Source organism: Urocampus carinirostris, chromosome 15 (genome assembly GCF_059441175.1).
Source record: "Urocampus carinirostris isolate Australia breed hairy pipefish chromosome 15, RoL_Ucar_1.0, whole genome shotgun sequence".
Classification (NCBI taxonomy): domain Eukaryota; kingdom Metazoa; phylum Chordata; class Actinopteri; order Syngnathiformes; family Syngnathidae; genus Urocampus; species Urocampus carinirostris.
Window position 1 is genome coordinate 26,900,286 of NC_142363.1, and position 14,464 is coordinate 26,914,749.

General features: G+C 39.8%; 1 protein-coding gene across 2 annotated transcripts in view; it reads right to left on the minus strand.

Annotated features, from left to right (window-relative positions):
• Positions 1 to 14,464, minus strand: part of luzp1 (leucine zipper protein 1) — a 109,029-nt gene that overhangs the window by 23,406 nt on the left and 71,159 nt on the right. For both annotated transcript variants that reach the window (XM_088354446.1, XM_088354445.1), the window contains exon 3: positions 735 to 1,054. In XM_088354446.1, the coding sequence (XP_088210572.1) occupies positions 735 to 857 (123 nt within the window). In that variant the 5' untranslated portion in view covers positions 858 to 1,054. The remainder of the gene's footprint in view (positions 1 to 734; positions 1,055 to 14,464) is intronic.

Here is a 14,464-nt window from a genome sequence, read left to right on the forward strand (position 1 = left end):
AGTACCAGCTCAAGTCAATAAAAAATATTTTTCCTTTACAGGTATATCAATTTATAATGTTATTTAATGATATACACTGATATTGCACATAAATAATATTTCCTATACAGTGGAACCTCGGTTTTTGAACGCCTCTCAGTTCGAACAAATCGGAGTCCGACCCAAAACTTCGAGAAATTCTTGCTTCGCTGTTCGGTCAAAAAAAATCGGAGTTCGAATGCCGCTAATGCGTGAGTGCGTACGCTAGGGTGCGATGCTGAGCGGCGTACGGGTGTACATCGCTCTTTTCAAGACCAACTGCGTGCGGACGTGCTTCGTTTCGCTTTTAATATAGGTGTACGAAGTGTTTTAGCCCTTTTTTTTAAATTTTACACGTTCATGTTAGCGTAATCTTTCGTACGGAAGATTACGATAACGCGAACGTACGATTAGCCTGGGTTAGCTTTATGTTTACGTTAAACATTCAAGGTAAACATTCAGGGTGTTGGAACGGATTAAAACGATTTACATTATTTTTAATGGGAAAAATGATTTCGGTGATCGAACAAATCGGTTTTCGAACAGGGTTCTGGAACGGATTATGGTCGAGAACTGAGGTTCCACTGTATAGTATTTTGTTATTTTAATGTTTGTATCAGGGGTAATTATTAGGGGTTACTATAAGTTTCTATACCCGCTATACGTCAATTTCGCTTTGCGATCCCCACCTCGTCTACTGTACTAATATCCCTTACCTGAATGTCGAGCAACTCATCCTCAGACTTCTGCAGCTTGTTGGTGGCTTCCTCCAGTTCATCGAGCCGCCGACCGAGACTTTGCAGCTTTTGCCGCAGGTGGCGATGTGTCATGTCAGACATGGCTGCAGTCTGTAATATTTCTACTGCCTTTCAATTACTTCAGGTTATTTGAGCGTGTGCAGGGGTCCACATTTGCCTCGTGTAGACATCAAGTCAATCTTAGAAGAATATGACCAATGTGAATGTGGCTGGCATCCGATTTGTTGAGATTTTTACAACTGATGCTTTCAATCCCGTCAGTTTGGTGTGAAGATAATCTGTGAAACAAAGAGGAAAAGCACTTTTGTCACCGGGTGCGTTTACATGCAGAGAATAATCTGATTGGAAACTGAATATATTATATATATATATAAAATCAGGGTTGGGTAGGGTTACTTTAACTGGATTACTTTCAATTACTTTTGGATTACTCCAATACCAAATATGCAAATAAAAGACAAAAGAAACTAAATATGAATAAAATGATGACTCACAACACGTGGTAAACTTTCTCTCCTGTCTTTGATCGCATTGATCTCCGGCAAAACATTAAATGCGACAGAAACAAAATGAAAGTCAGTCCAAACAGCTTGCCAACATCATTTTTGCAGTTCCATGTATTCCGTTACTCCCCAAGCCTGCACAAAATTTAGTCATTTTATTCATATTTAGTTTCTTTTGTCTTTTATTAGCATATTTGGTATTGGAGTAATCCAAAAGTAATTAAAAGTAATCCAGTTAAAGTAACCCTACCCAACCCTGTATATAACAATATAAATATATATTATATATATTATACAATTAAATAGTAAATTATACTGTACATTGAAACAAAACAACAAAAACATTTGCACATTCATAAAGTAAAACTGGGAACTTGTTTTAAACATATTAAACAGCAATGTTATTGAAGCACAGGTAACCAAAAAACAGAGATACTGTTCACCCAAACAGAATGCAAAACACAGTTCACGGTGAAAATCGGTGAAGTCTTAAATTGTGATAAGTGAAGGGTTCACTATATTGCCAATATTAGGGTTAGTTAAAGCTATGCAAACCCGCACGATAAATGGAGTAAGGTCTTAGTCTGACAGCGAGTATTCTATTTGCAATGGTTGGGTTAGTTCTTTCATTTTCTGATTACTCGTGCCTGTATACGGTCAGGACCGGTACAAGCAGGGGAACCAAATGCGTCACGTTTCACACAATGCTTTATTAAGGGATCGGGGAAGTCAGGGCGAGAGGAAAAGGAGGAGCGGGAAGCCCTCGCGAACGAAGCGTGGTCGGAGATCGGAACAAGTCGGGCAGCCGGGACGGGAGAACAGAGCGTCGTCGGAGATCGGAAACAAGTCAGGCAGCCGGGACGGGAGAGGGAGCGTTGATCGGAGATCGTAAAAAGTCAGGTAGCCGGGACGAGCGGAAAGCCAAGGATCGGGATCGATACAGGAAACGGAATTGGGCAGGATACGGGTAGCCAGGACAGGAGAACAGAGCTTGGATCGGGGATCGATACAGGAAACAGAATCGGGCAGGATACGGGAGCCCGAGTCAAGAGTGCTTGCCTTGCATGCGCTGAGGTTCGCTGACGGATTGACCAGGAGTGAACGAGAATCACGTGTTTAAATAGGAGGAGGACTAATTAGGGAACGAGTGGTAACTGGGGCTGAAAGGGTCAGTGCAGGTGAGGACAGTTGACAAATCATTAGAGTATACGGGTTATAGTAATATGATTGTTTGACGCCCCAAAGCGCTGTGGGACTTGTAGTACAGAGACAAATGGGCCGAGCAGACTCTGACTTACTCGCTAAAAGAGCCTCCATGTACTGGATGATTACTTCGGGATATTTCAGTTTTTTTTTTCTCCCGCTACAAAAATGTGACTTTATGAAATGAAATGATATGCATTTATAGAGCGCTTTTCAAGTCAATGAAGACTTCCCAAAGCGCTTTACAATGTGCTTCACATTTACCAATAGCGGCCGTGCAGCCATGTAAGGCGCTAACCTGCTTATTGGGGGCATTAGGGGTTCAGTGTCTTACCCAAGGACACTTCGACATGTAACACGGAGGAGCCGGGATTCGAACTGCAATCTCTTGATCCCAAGATGAGGGCTCTAACTCCTGAGCTACTGCCGCCCCTTTACAGAATACACTTTACAGGTGTATCCATCTATATATAATGGACGTCACAGTTGTATCTATCCGTATATAGTGCCAATCAATGCTTTTGGCAAATACAGGTAATGACCACACCTTTTAAACAGACAAAATGCAGCAATGGAGCAAACAAGCACGGTACTTGAAATCATTGTTTATTTAATGACAAAAGTAAATGTATACGGGGTTATTTATTCGTATACGAGCATGTAAGCGTTTCATTCTGAGAGCTCCGAAAATCCAATATTCCATTGCAAATTGAACTATTACCTGCATGTAAAGGTAGTCACTGACAGTAAGTCATTCCTCGAGATGACCTTGACCAAAAACACAAAACACCTTACTAAGCATATAAACAAAATGGATGAAAGTCCTTGAGAGACCCATACATATTTCCAGTTCTAAATGTGACTTTGCTACTCTCAACGATGTAACAGATTTTTTCCCTTTGGAACTGAGTCACCAGATTTACAGTTCACCTTGCTGTGTCCTTTCCTGCAACTGTGCTGGTGGTTCTGACATGATTAGTGTGACTGGGGGGTTAGACATGTCCGTACAGGTTCCTGCAAGTTCACACACATAATCTCTCGATAGCTTTCCCTAACATTGATTTTTGCTGCCCTGAGAGTTTCTGCTGACATTGGCTCTTTTCAATAACACGAAAACCCTATCCAATCACACAGGCATTTTGCTACAGCAACATCACAACACCCACTTCAAGCTCCTCTCAACAGACATAATCGATACGAAGATTATTATGCACGTTGAGTTGAATTAATCTTGGACTAAATGGCTGCAAGCTAGGCTAGTGGGTTGACATCGTTTACCCGAGTTTGGGGATTCATCATTTCAGATGTCGTATTTGTTGTGTTTTTTTAATGTCGCTATTGTTGGAGTTAAAGCTCAGTCAGTAAATATCTTTACTGAATACATGTAACTTGTAGTCAATCGTATAAAATCCTTTATAGTCAAATGTATAAAATCCTTTACTATTATCACTCATTCATTAAGCCAAATTAGAGCACAGTATCCCCTCGCCATTTCGTAGTCAGACTTTTGTGTCCTCGGTCATTAATGGATTTCTTTTTTTTTTAAATACCGTAAATTCCGGACTATAAGCCGCTACTTTTTTCCCAAATGTTCAGCCCTGCGGCTTATTCAGTGAAGCGGCCAATATATGTAATTTTTCTAACGGCCACCAGCGGCGCTGGAGTATAAAAGGTAAGATTAAGACCAGTAGAATATGTGCGCCAAGAAGGACTGCAACCTCTAAGTTTAAGCAAACATTGTCTGTAAAATTGAGGTACGTTTCGATAATGAGGAAGACGCCCTTGATGGCGATAGTTATGAGGAGGAAGTCGAGGACGATCTTTCGTGAATTTCACAATTACGGGATGCTTTTTTTTAACAGGCACGTTTGATACGTGGCAAGCGTGATCCTACTAGTGCGTTGGTACCTTTCAAAGGCACGGTTTGGGATGAAAGTTATATTATTATTATTAAAGCTTTGAAAACTCTCACTGTGAACTGTCTTTCTTCGTAAATATGTGTAACCATGTATAATATGTATTTGCAACTGTATATTTTTGTAATGTATTTATTTTAGAGATTTATTCTGTTATGTGTTCTACGAACGAATCAAAAAGAAGGGGCGGAGCAAACGCGGGCTGATAGGAATAGGGGTAAAGCTGAGTTAACGGTAGATCTGTCTGTTGTCGCAGCGGACAATAGTGCATATATATTTTTCCCACCTTTAACTTTGGAAATATACATTTTGTTTCCTTGGATTACTTTCAAAGGGACCCGGACTTTACAAGTCTTCATCATACGTTAATTACGGGTATCATTTTCCATTTATGATGCAAACTGTGGTTCTAGAATTGTGTACTGTCTATGCAGTTACAACTGTGGAGCATACAGCCTGGTCTAGGTTAAACTTGTAATTGTGTGTCAAGTGTTAATGCGGGCGCACGCAGCTTATACATGGGTGCGGCTTGTGTAAGTACAAAAGTGGCAAATCAACTTAAAAGTGGTGGGTGCGGCTTATAATCAGGTGCGCTCTATAGCCTGGAATTTACGGTAAAAGGTTCCATAGATAAATGCGTACATTGCCGAATTACAGCATTACCTTGCAAGGGCTTTTACACATAAACAAATCAGAGAACTGCCTTCTGGGCTCATTGCACGCTGCTCCAAAAGTATGCTCCATGTTTTCAGGTCATACAGTCGAACGTAGCTTACCCTGAAGCATGGATTTACACTATATATTGGTGGATACAACCGTGGTATTTACCGCTGTGGGAATATCACAGAAATGTCCTTGAAAAAAACAAACACGAATGAGACTTTTTAACGCGTATGCTGGAGTTTGCGTGTATCGTTCATATCTGTACTCCAATTCCACAGTGATTCGCAGCATCAAAATATGTAATAAACAAATTGTATTGTGCTATAGCACGGTTGTCAGGGTCAAATAGAGAGCCAAATAAAAAAATGGCTACACAATTGGCTACTAAACAAATATATTCCAATATGATCAAATAAAACAAGTAATGTTTTCTTCTGACTCTTGTCAGTAATCTTCAATTTTCAACAAACAAAAAAGATAAATATATTTTGTATGAAATAAGTTAAAAAAAAACATCAATAATTATTATGAAAATAAATAAGTCACAAATTAATCCATAATTTGCATGGACTTCACTGATATTAAACTTTCATACTGTATTTAGGCGGGGGACTACAACTATCACCTTGGACCCCTGCTTTATTCCATTTCTTTAATCTGGTTTGAAACGGCAGTAAGTCTTGGGATCAAGATGTCGCAGGTTCGATTGCCAAGTCCTCCGTGTTATATGTCGAATTGTCCTTGGGCAAGACACTGATAAGCAGGTAGTTGCTTTGCATGGCTGACGCTGCTATCGGTGTGTGAGTGTGTGTAAATGGGTAAGTGTGAAGCACATTGTATAGCGTAAAAGTGCTATATAAATGCAGACATTTACAATCCGCGTAATATTAATATTAAGTGAAAGAACCCGGTATTATTTAGAAGCCTTTAGTTAATATTGTAGCAAAAGTGGGCTAAATTTACATCAGTAGAAGTATACATATTATTCAAACGACTGAAATATATTTTTTGAATATAGTTAGGATTGGAATTTAATAAAGACCACTAATTTGTTAACCGAAAACAACACTTTCTTCAAGGAGAAGTAAAAAAACAATCACAACGAATGTTGGTGTAAAATACAAGAGTGAATCAAGACCATAAGAGGCTGTCGAAAACCTTCTCGCGGGCTTTTGACTTAGACCTATGTGTCCTGTAGTATATATGCTATATAAGGTTCAAACATCATGGACATTCACTTCTATTCTACAGCATATAAATAACCTATAATTTAATGTTGACAATATCTGTGTATTATTTGTTATTGCAACATCCATTGCAGCCTGGTCATCCCCTATGTGCAAGGTTTCTTCATTTTCCTCATGTTGAGGTTTTTGAGTTTTTCCTTGCCCTCATGTAGGTTTTAGATCATAGTCTGTGGTTTGCAATAATCTGTGGTCTGTGTAGCCCTTTGAGACTCTTTGTGATTAAGGGCTATACAAATAAACATGACTTGACATGTAGTTATGGAAATGATTAACTGCAAAAATCAAGTTAATACTGTATTATCCAAACAAATCCCAAATCTTCAAACGACCTTCGTAATTCCCATTCAAAACAATCCCCTGATCCCTGCTTTGCGCTAGCTAATTTTGTTGACGGAAAAGCATCGATAGCATACACAGAATACGGTATGCGGACCCAAGCAGGACACCGATTGGTAGCAGACAAAAGACGGCCTGTCAGCGTAGCCTCCATAAATCAAACAGTCCGAGCTTTTGTCTCATGCATGATTCAGGTGGTGGAATTTCCTGCTCCAATTACACCCCCCCTTTTTTTTCTTTCATTTTGCTAAGCAGGCGCCGCTATTGACCACGAGGGAGATCAGCCTGAGGGTTTCAACGGGAACATCTGCACACATCATCACATATCGACTACTCCCGAAATTCCCATTCATGTCTTCCCTCGTTCTTGTTCAAAGGGTGCACATCACTAGCAATAAAGACTGTTTGATGTTATTGTTAAAACAGGGGGAAAAAGACATTTAGCAAAGCGGTAAACACACATCACAGAACACGACACATCCCGAAATACTTTATATACTTTCCATTGTTCCGTTTTGGCGCGGAAAAAAGTACCGACTCGGCAATTTACGAAACATCTTGTTGAACACAAAACCGAGCACTTTGAAAAGGCAATCTGGCAGAGATTACGGTCCTGAAAGCACAATGGCCAGTTTTTTTCCAAGGATTCCGCACTTTCATGAGGTCTGGCGGTTCTAGAGGGCGGCACGCGGCGGAGGGCATGGTAGCAGTGTTCCCTCTAAGCAATTGCTCACTGCTCGCACATTTTCAGCGCACAAGAAAATCTAGCCAGCGCACAAAAATCAGGGCTCAAAATTACTAATTAAGAAGCGTCTTAAGTCAAAGTTACAGTGCATGATGGTCAAAATACACGGGTTCCCCTGACGTTGTGTCCTAAATGCGGTATTTTGAAGTCGAGTCGAAGGAGAACGAAGTTGAGTAAAGTTAGTAGAGTTTGTCGAGAACCGGCTTCTTCGGCTCAGCTCACTAAAAGGAACCGGCTCTTTCGGGTCCTAAACGGCTCTTCGGGTTGTTTTTGCTTCTTTCATCCCAACATGACCAAATATGATGTAAAATTATTCACAAAATGACTTAAAAGAAGGGGGGAATAGAACAAAAAAGAAAACAATACCAAAATGAAAAAGTGGTGAAAAGCTGAGAAAAAAAGAAACAAAAGGAAGGGAAAAAAAAAGAAGTTAAAATTTAGAAAAAAGACAGAAAAAAAGAAAGAAACGTAGGAAAAAAGTAAATGGAGAACAAAAAGAAAAAAGTAACAGCTCGGGAAAAAATAAACACAATGAGACTTTTTTTAAAGGAATTTTTAAAAAAGTAGAAAAAAAAAACACCGAAAAAAGAATAAAAAGTTTGTGTTGCATTCAAATAATTTCCAATTGTATCAAGTGAATCTTGTTGCCAACATTGTACTTCCACTTAAAAATGTGATTAAGTACAGTTCTGTATCTTGCAACCGACTAAATAAGCCCCCAAAAATGTTAATATTATGCGACAAAATATATCAGGAAATAAAAAGAAATGGATATCTTGTGAAAGAATTGTAAGAACAAACGACGTTTGTAGGCTGTACAAGCTTTGCAATAATACATGAGTCGATTCATTCAAAAGAGAAAAATCATTTTGCATTGCCGGAAACTCAGCAAAATGTGCCTTGATGTCAAATTTTGGACATGTTTAATAATGAATTATCTTGCCACACTTGGGATTACGGTTGCTCACTGTTGTTTCAAGCGTTGCTCACCGACTTTGTGTGAATGCTCAGACCCGTGGAAAATTAGAGGGAACATTGCATGGGAGGAAAGGACAGCGCATGTCCGATGTGAAGAGGGGGGAGGAAAAAAGACAAAAGGGGAAAAAGGTTGGACGGGCGTTTAGCCAGCTGACGTCAATAACGTCGCCGACTTTTCTAACACTGACGTGTGGACTGAGATGTATGCTTGCTTTGCCGCCGTTGCCTCGGTGACCAGCCGGCTGTTAAGTACTCTAAACTCCCTTTGAGTATTCTAAATACAGCCAGGGGTAAAACAAAAAAACTTTGAAATCTTAGTATAATATCCCCCCCTTCCCTGGTTTTGTGTGCCCCTTGGATTTTACACTGTACAAGCAGCTGGAGGTTTAGTTTTATTGCAGCTTGTGAGTGTTTCGAATCAGTCGCACACTTCATTTTAAGCTGCAAGTGAAAATAATTGTTTGCATATTGTCCTAATGTTAATAAAAGACAATTTGAAAATATAGGTGGGTTTTTCACAACATGGTGGTCTACCTTAGAGGGAGAATGAGCATGGCATGAATTCTTCATTTTCTATCTATCCATCTGTCTGCCAATCCATGCGTTTATCCATCTATCCATTGATATAGCTATTAATCCATTCATCAATGCATTTATCCATCTATCCATCCATCCATCTAAGCATGTTACCATCAATCCTTGCATATATATTTGTTTATCATACATATATCCATCCATTTATCTATCCATCCATGCATGCATGCATCATCTGTCCATCCATTCATTTATCTAGTTATTCATCCATTCATCCATGTATCTATGCATCTATGTATTTATCCAGCTATGCATTGCTCTATCCACCTATCATCCATCCATATATCTATCCACAATATATCTATCTATCCTAGCATCAATCAATCTATCCATGTATCTATGTATCTATCCAACCATTTAGCCATTCATGAATATATCTATGAATCTATCTTTCTAGCATCCATCCATACATCTATCCATCCATGCATCGATGTATCCATCCATCAATAAATCTATCAATCATCTTTCCATGTCTATCCAACCATCCATCCATAAATGCATCTATCATCCTCTATGCATATACACATACCAATCTATCATCGATCTATACACCTAACCATCTATCCATCCATGCATATACACAACCATTTATCTATCCTTCCATCAATTAATCTATGAATCTATGAATCTATCTATCTTTCTAGCATCCATCCACACATCTATCCATCCATTCATCGATGTATCTATCCATCAATAAATCTATCAATCATTCATCCATGTATCTATCCAACCATTCATCCATAAATGCATCCATCCATCCATTCATCCATCTATCCATGCAACTATGCAGATCAACATCTATCAATCTATCTATCCATCATCCATTAATACAGCTATCTATCTAACCATTCATGCATCCATACAACCATTTATCTATCAATGAATCCATCCATCTAGTATCTATCCATCGATGAACTTATCCATCTATCCATTTATCAATCTATGCATCTGTGCATGCATCCATCCCTCCGTCCATGCATCTATCCATTCATCCATCCATCCATGTTGCGGAAGATAGGCTTAAAAAAAAAGAAAATACAGTGGAACCTCGGTTCTCGACCATAATCCGTTCCAAAACCCTGTTCGAAAACCGATTTGTTCGATCACTGAAATCATTTTCCCCATTAAAAATAATGTAAATCGTTTTAATCCGTTCCAACACCCTGAATGTTTACCTTGAATGTTTAACGTAAACATAAAGCTAACCCAGACTAATCGTACGTTCGCGTTATCGTAATCTTCCGTACGAAAGATTATGCTAACATGAACGTGTGAAAATTAAAAAATCAGGTCGTTTACAAGTCATTTAGCACCCGGGTCTCCACAATGGTGAGCGGTTCATTGGAAAGGGGGCTCCGTTCCAACACCCTGAATGTTTACCTTGAATGTTTAACGTAAACATAAAGCTAACCCAGACTAATCGTACGTTCGCGTTATCGTAATCTTCCGTACGAAAGATTACGCTAACATGAACGTGTAAAAATTAAAAAAAAGGATAAAGAAAAGAATTATGAATAGGATTTCTTACCTTTGTGGTGGTCAGCAGAAGGCGCTCTCACACCTCCTTTATATTTTGCTATTATTTCTTTCTTAAATGCAATAGTTGTACGCACTACTTTGATTTTTTTCACCTGTAGCAACTTTGCTGCTTGCACTGACATCCTTCGGAGGCATAATAAGGGGCTAAAAATACTTCGTACAAAAGTGAAAGCAAAACGAAGCACGTCCGCAAGCGATAACAGTTGGTCACGAAAAGAGCGATCTACACTCGTACGCCGCTCAGCATCGCACCCTAGCGTACGCACTCACGCATTACCGGCGTTCGAACTCCGATTTTTTGACCGAACAGCAAAGCAAGAATTTCTCGAAATTTTTGGTCGGACTCCGATTTGTTCGAACTGAGAGGCGTTCGAAAACCCAGGTTCCACTGTATCGGGCTGTAGTAAAGCACTTTAAACAGGGGGTGATAATAAAGCATCAGCACAATGCTTGCTTGTACACGAGCATTGAATAACACACGTGACTATATATTATTCCCATTATATACAATATAAATTATACATGTGGAAAACAGAGGTACCAGTATGACTCCATATCTTGTGGCTGTCCCAACACCTTTTCTGCTTTGAATTGGCATTATAACAGTGTTATTACAGTATTGTTACTGCGTTATTACCCAGTTATAACAATGTATGAATATATATGGCAAGGGTCACAAAAAAAAACCCAGCTTCTGCACACCCCTGCTCTAAACCATCAAGTGCCCCTTCTCTCGCGTCATGAATGCAGCTAATGAGGGGCGAGCCCCCGTGCTAATCATGCTTCAGGTATGTTGATTGGTTTGGCAGAGGTGGGCCCTTGCCACAGTCGTTTTTGCACGCGCCGCTGCCCATAAAAAGCGCACCCCACACCACCGTGCTGGTGTGCGTGTCAGAGAGAGACGAGGGAGCGAGGGAGGGAACATTTTCCGAAATGAAAAGAAAAAGTCAGAATGAGGTGAGAGGGAGGCAGCACACGGCTAATTGCTGCAGATGTCTTCATCGACATCCTCCATTGAACGCTGAATTCGATTTAGTCTTTGATTGAAAACAAGTTAGTATAGATCAGGTACACACCCCGAGATGAGATGAATTTGTTCTGAGATGGGGGTCAAAAAGTGAAACTGCCATATAGTGGGGGATAGAAACATATCATAATGCCTAACTAATAAGCTCCCACTACCCATTTCTCCAGATAAAACAATAAAATAAAAAAAATAGTGCATAATATCTACTACTTTTTTGTGTAATATGTGTGCATAGTATTAAAGAAAATAATTTACAAGCGAAGGAAAAAATATATTTGTTTTCCCTTTTTTTGGGGACGTGACTTCAGTCGGTATAGTGGAGTGGCAGGTGGATGCAAAGGGGTGGAGTAGACGGCGACAACAGACTTCGAAACTCAATTGATCTTAAAAACTCCCACTTGCAAGGAATGCCACGTCTTTAGAAGAGTTAAGGAACTCTTCTAAACATCGTCAATTGGTTACGACCGTTATCTTCTTCATATTACTTGCTTATTTCAAGCTGTGTTGCCATTGTCATTGTGTTTTTGCTTCTCCTTTTAGATCAATGCTACTTCTGGACATATAGCAAATAAATACAGTACAAAAAATACGGGATTCTATTGTTTACTTAGTCTTTCCGAAGCACACAAGATTTGAACGGGACAAAGAGAAAAGCATTGTGGGAGCTAATTCAGCCAAAAGGATTTTCATGACGCTATGACACAAACTAATAGCAAACCAGCATATTATACAACGTTGACCGATAGCAGACTGGCAACTTAGAGACGTACTGTAGCTTCCTATAGATGCAAAAACAATGCGTGTTTTGAATTTTTAAAGTTTTTGGACACACAAAACACATTTTTGTTAATGTAATATAGTGGGAGAATACTGTAAACAGGGGCTATCTTTTTCCACCTTGTCAACTGTCTGGATCTTCCGATGTCTAGCATCAAAAGTTCGCAGCTGGTTCAGAATGCAGCAGCTAGACTTTTGACTAAGACCAAAAAGTTTGAGCATATTACTCCTGTATTGGCCAACTTGCACTGGCTCCCTGTCCACTTAAGATGTGACTTTAAGGTTCTCTTATTAACATAAATGTTTGCATGGACTTGCACCCTCTTATCTCTCTGATTTGATTTCCCCCTATGTTCCTGCACGGAGTCTGCGCTCGGAAAATGCCGGTCTACTTGTGACTCCGAGAGCCAAGAGCGTTCTCCATCCGGGCCCCGGTGCTATGGAACGCCCTGCCTCCGGAGATAAGATGTGCAACCTCAACGGAAGTTTTTAAATCGAGGCTTAAGACACACTTCTATTCCAAAGCTTATGATCGATGCACACCTCATATTCTGTATTGTCCTGTCTTTTTCCGACTGCCTGCCTGGTGGTGATTCGGAGGAGAAGGACGATTTGAGATGAGTCAGCGGACCGGCGTCTGACCTGAAGCATGTGAACGCCTGCATGGACCAGCTGGCAGAGATGGGAAGCTGCGTCGTGGCCGTCATAGACTTTCTGGACTAGTTTACAGGCTGCTGTCATGCTCTTTCCAGACAAATTTTCAAAAGGTTACCTAGTGTTTACTATGTTTGTGTACTGTAATGCTAAATGTAATTCACCCTGGTCGTCCTGGAAGGGGGATACCACTTGGGAGGTCCCTTCTCAAGGTTTCTCTTTTTCCTCACGCTGAGGTTTTGAGTTCTTCCTTGCCCGCATGTTGGTTTAAGATCAGGTCATTGTGTCATTGTAATCCTGCGCAGTCCTTTGAGACATTTTTGTGATTAAGGGCTAGATAAATAAATGTGACTTGACTTGACAGATGAAAACATAAGGTGGGGACGCCGTATCCCGGGGTTAACTGTATGATGAGTTTACAGGCCGACATAGTGTTTCATCATCATCAGCTGCACCGCTTATCCTCAGTAGGGTCGCTGGGGTGCTGGAGCCCATCCCAGCAATCATCGGGCAGTGGGCAGGGGACACCCTGAACTGGTTGCCAGCCAGACATAGTGTTTATGTTTTATTATTTTAGGGTTGACCCAACAGCAATGTCTCAATTTAGAGCAATTAGCTTCTAATTGTGTCTGTCGGTAAGGATGTTTCCTCCTCATTTTTTTTTTTAGTAACCAACCCCGTTTTGAAAATAGAACGTCTTTTTCTGTGTCTTCCGATTCAAAACTACTATGTATGTAATAATAGCTTTTACTGTATATGGTTTAGCAGTCATAATAACCCTCTGTGGGGAAAGGATAACTACTACGTGTCCTGAAACTATAATGAGTTTGACACCATTTGACATCATTTTTAGTGCTTATAGCAACAATTCCATTTTTCGCACCCAATCTTTTTTTTATTTACAACTATTTTCATTTCTTATTTTTCAATTTCGCCTGCCATGAATACAGCATCATGCATTTTTACTAGGAAGCGGTATAGACCAGTAGTTCTCAACAGGAGGGTCACGCATCAAAAGTGGGTCATGGGCCTTTGGCTTAGCAAAATATTGCTAAGAATTAAAAAAAAAATGGTGTTATTTACACTCCTTAAAGGGACAGTGTGTAATATATGGTACCTCCTGGCGGTACCAAAAAACTTTCATTCAGTATAAGAAAAATACTTGATTTGAATATGGGGAAAAAAATATATATATAATTTAAATTGTATTTCTTTTACATAGGAATCCAGACCTAGACCATGACCATATTTGTCTGGCATCTTTCGCTCGATGTGGCACTGGTTTTCATTTGCATTAGACAACAGTGCCATCTAGTGGTCAAATATTACACAGGTTTTTTTTTTTTCAAGGTCATCAGTGCATTTGAGAGGGATCACATCTCGTTTTATTGTGATTTTGGTCACAATAAAATGAGATGTGGCCTTAATAGCGCCATACTGTATATTTTAAGACAAAATTCATTAAAACCGCCAAACCTGACTTCCATGAGAAAAAATCTTCAGCTT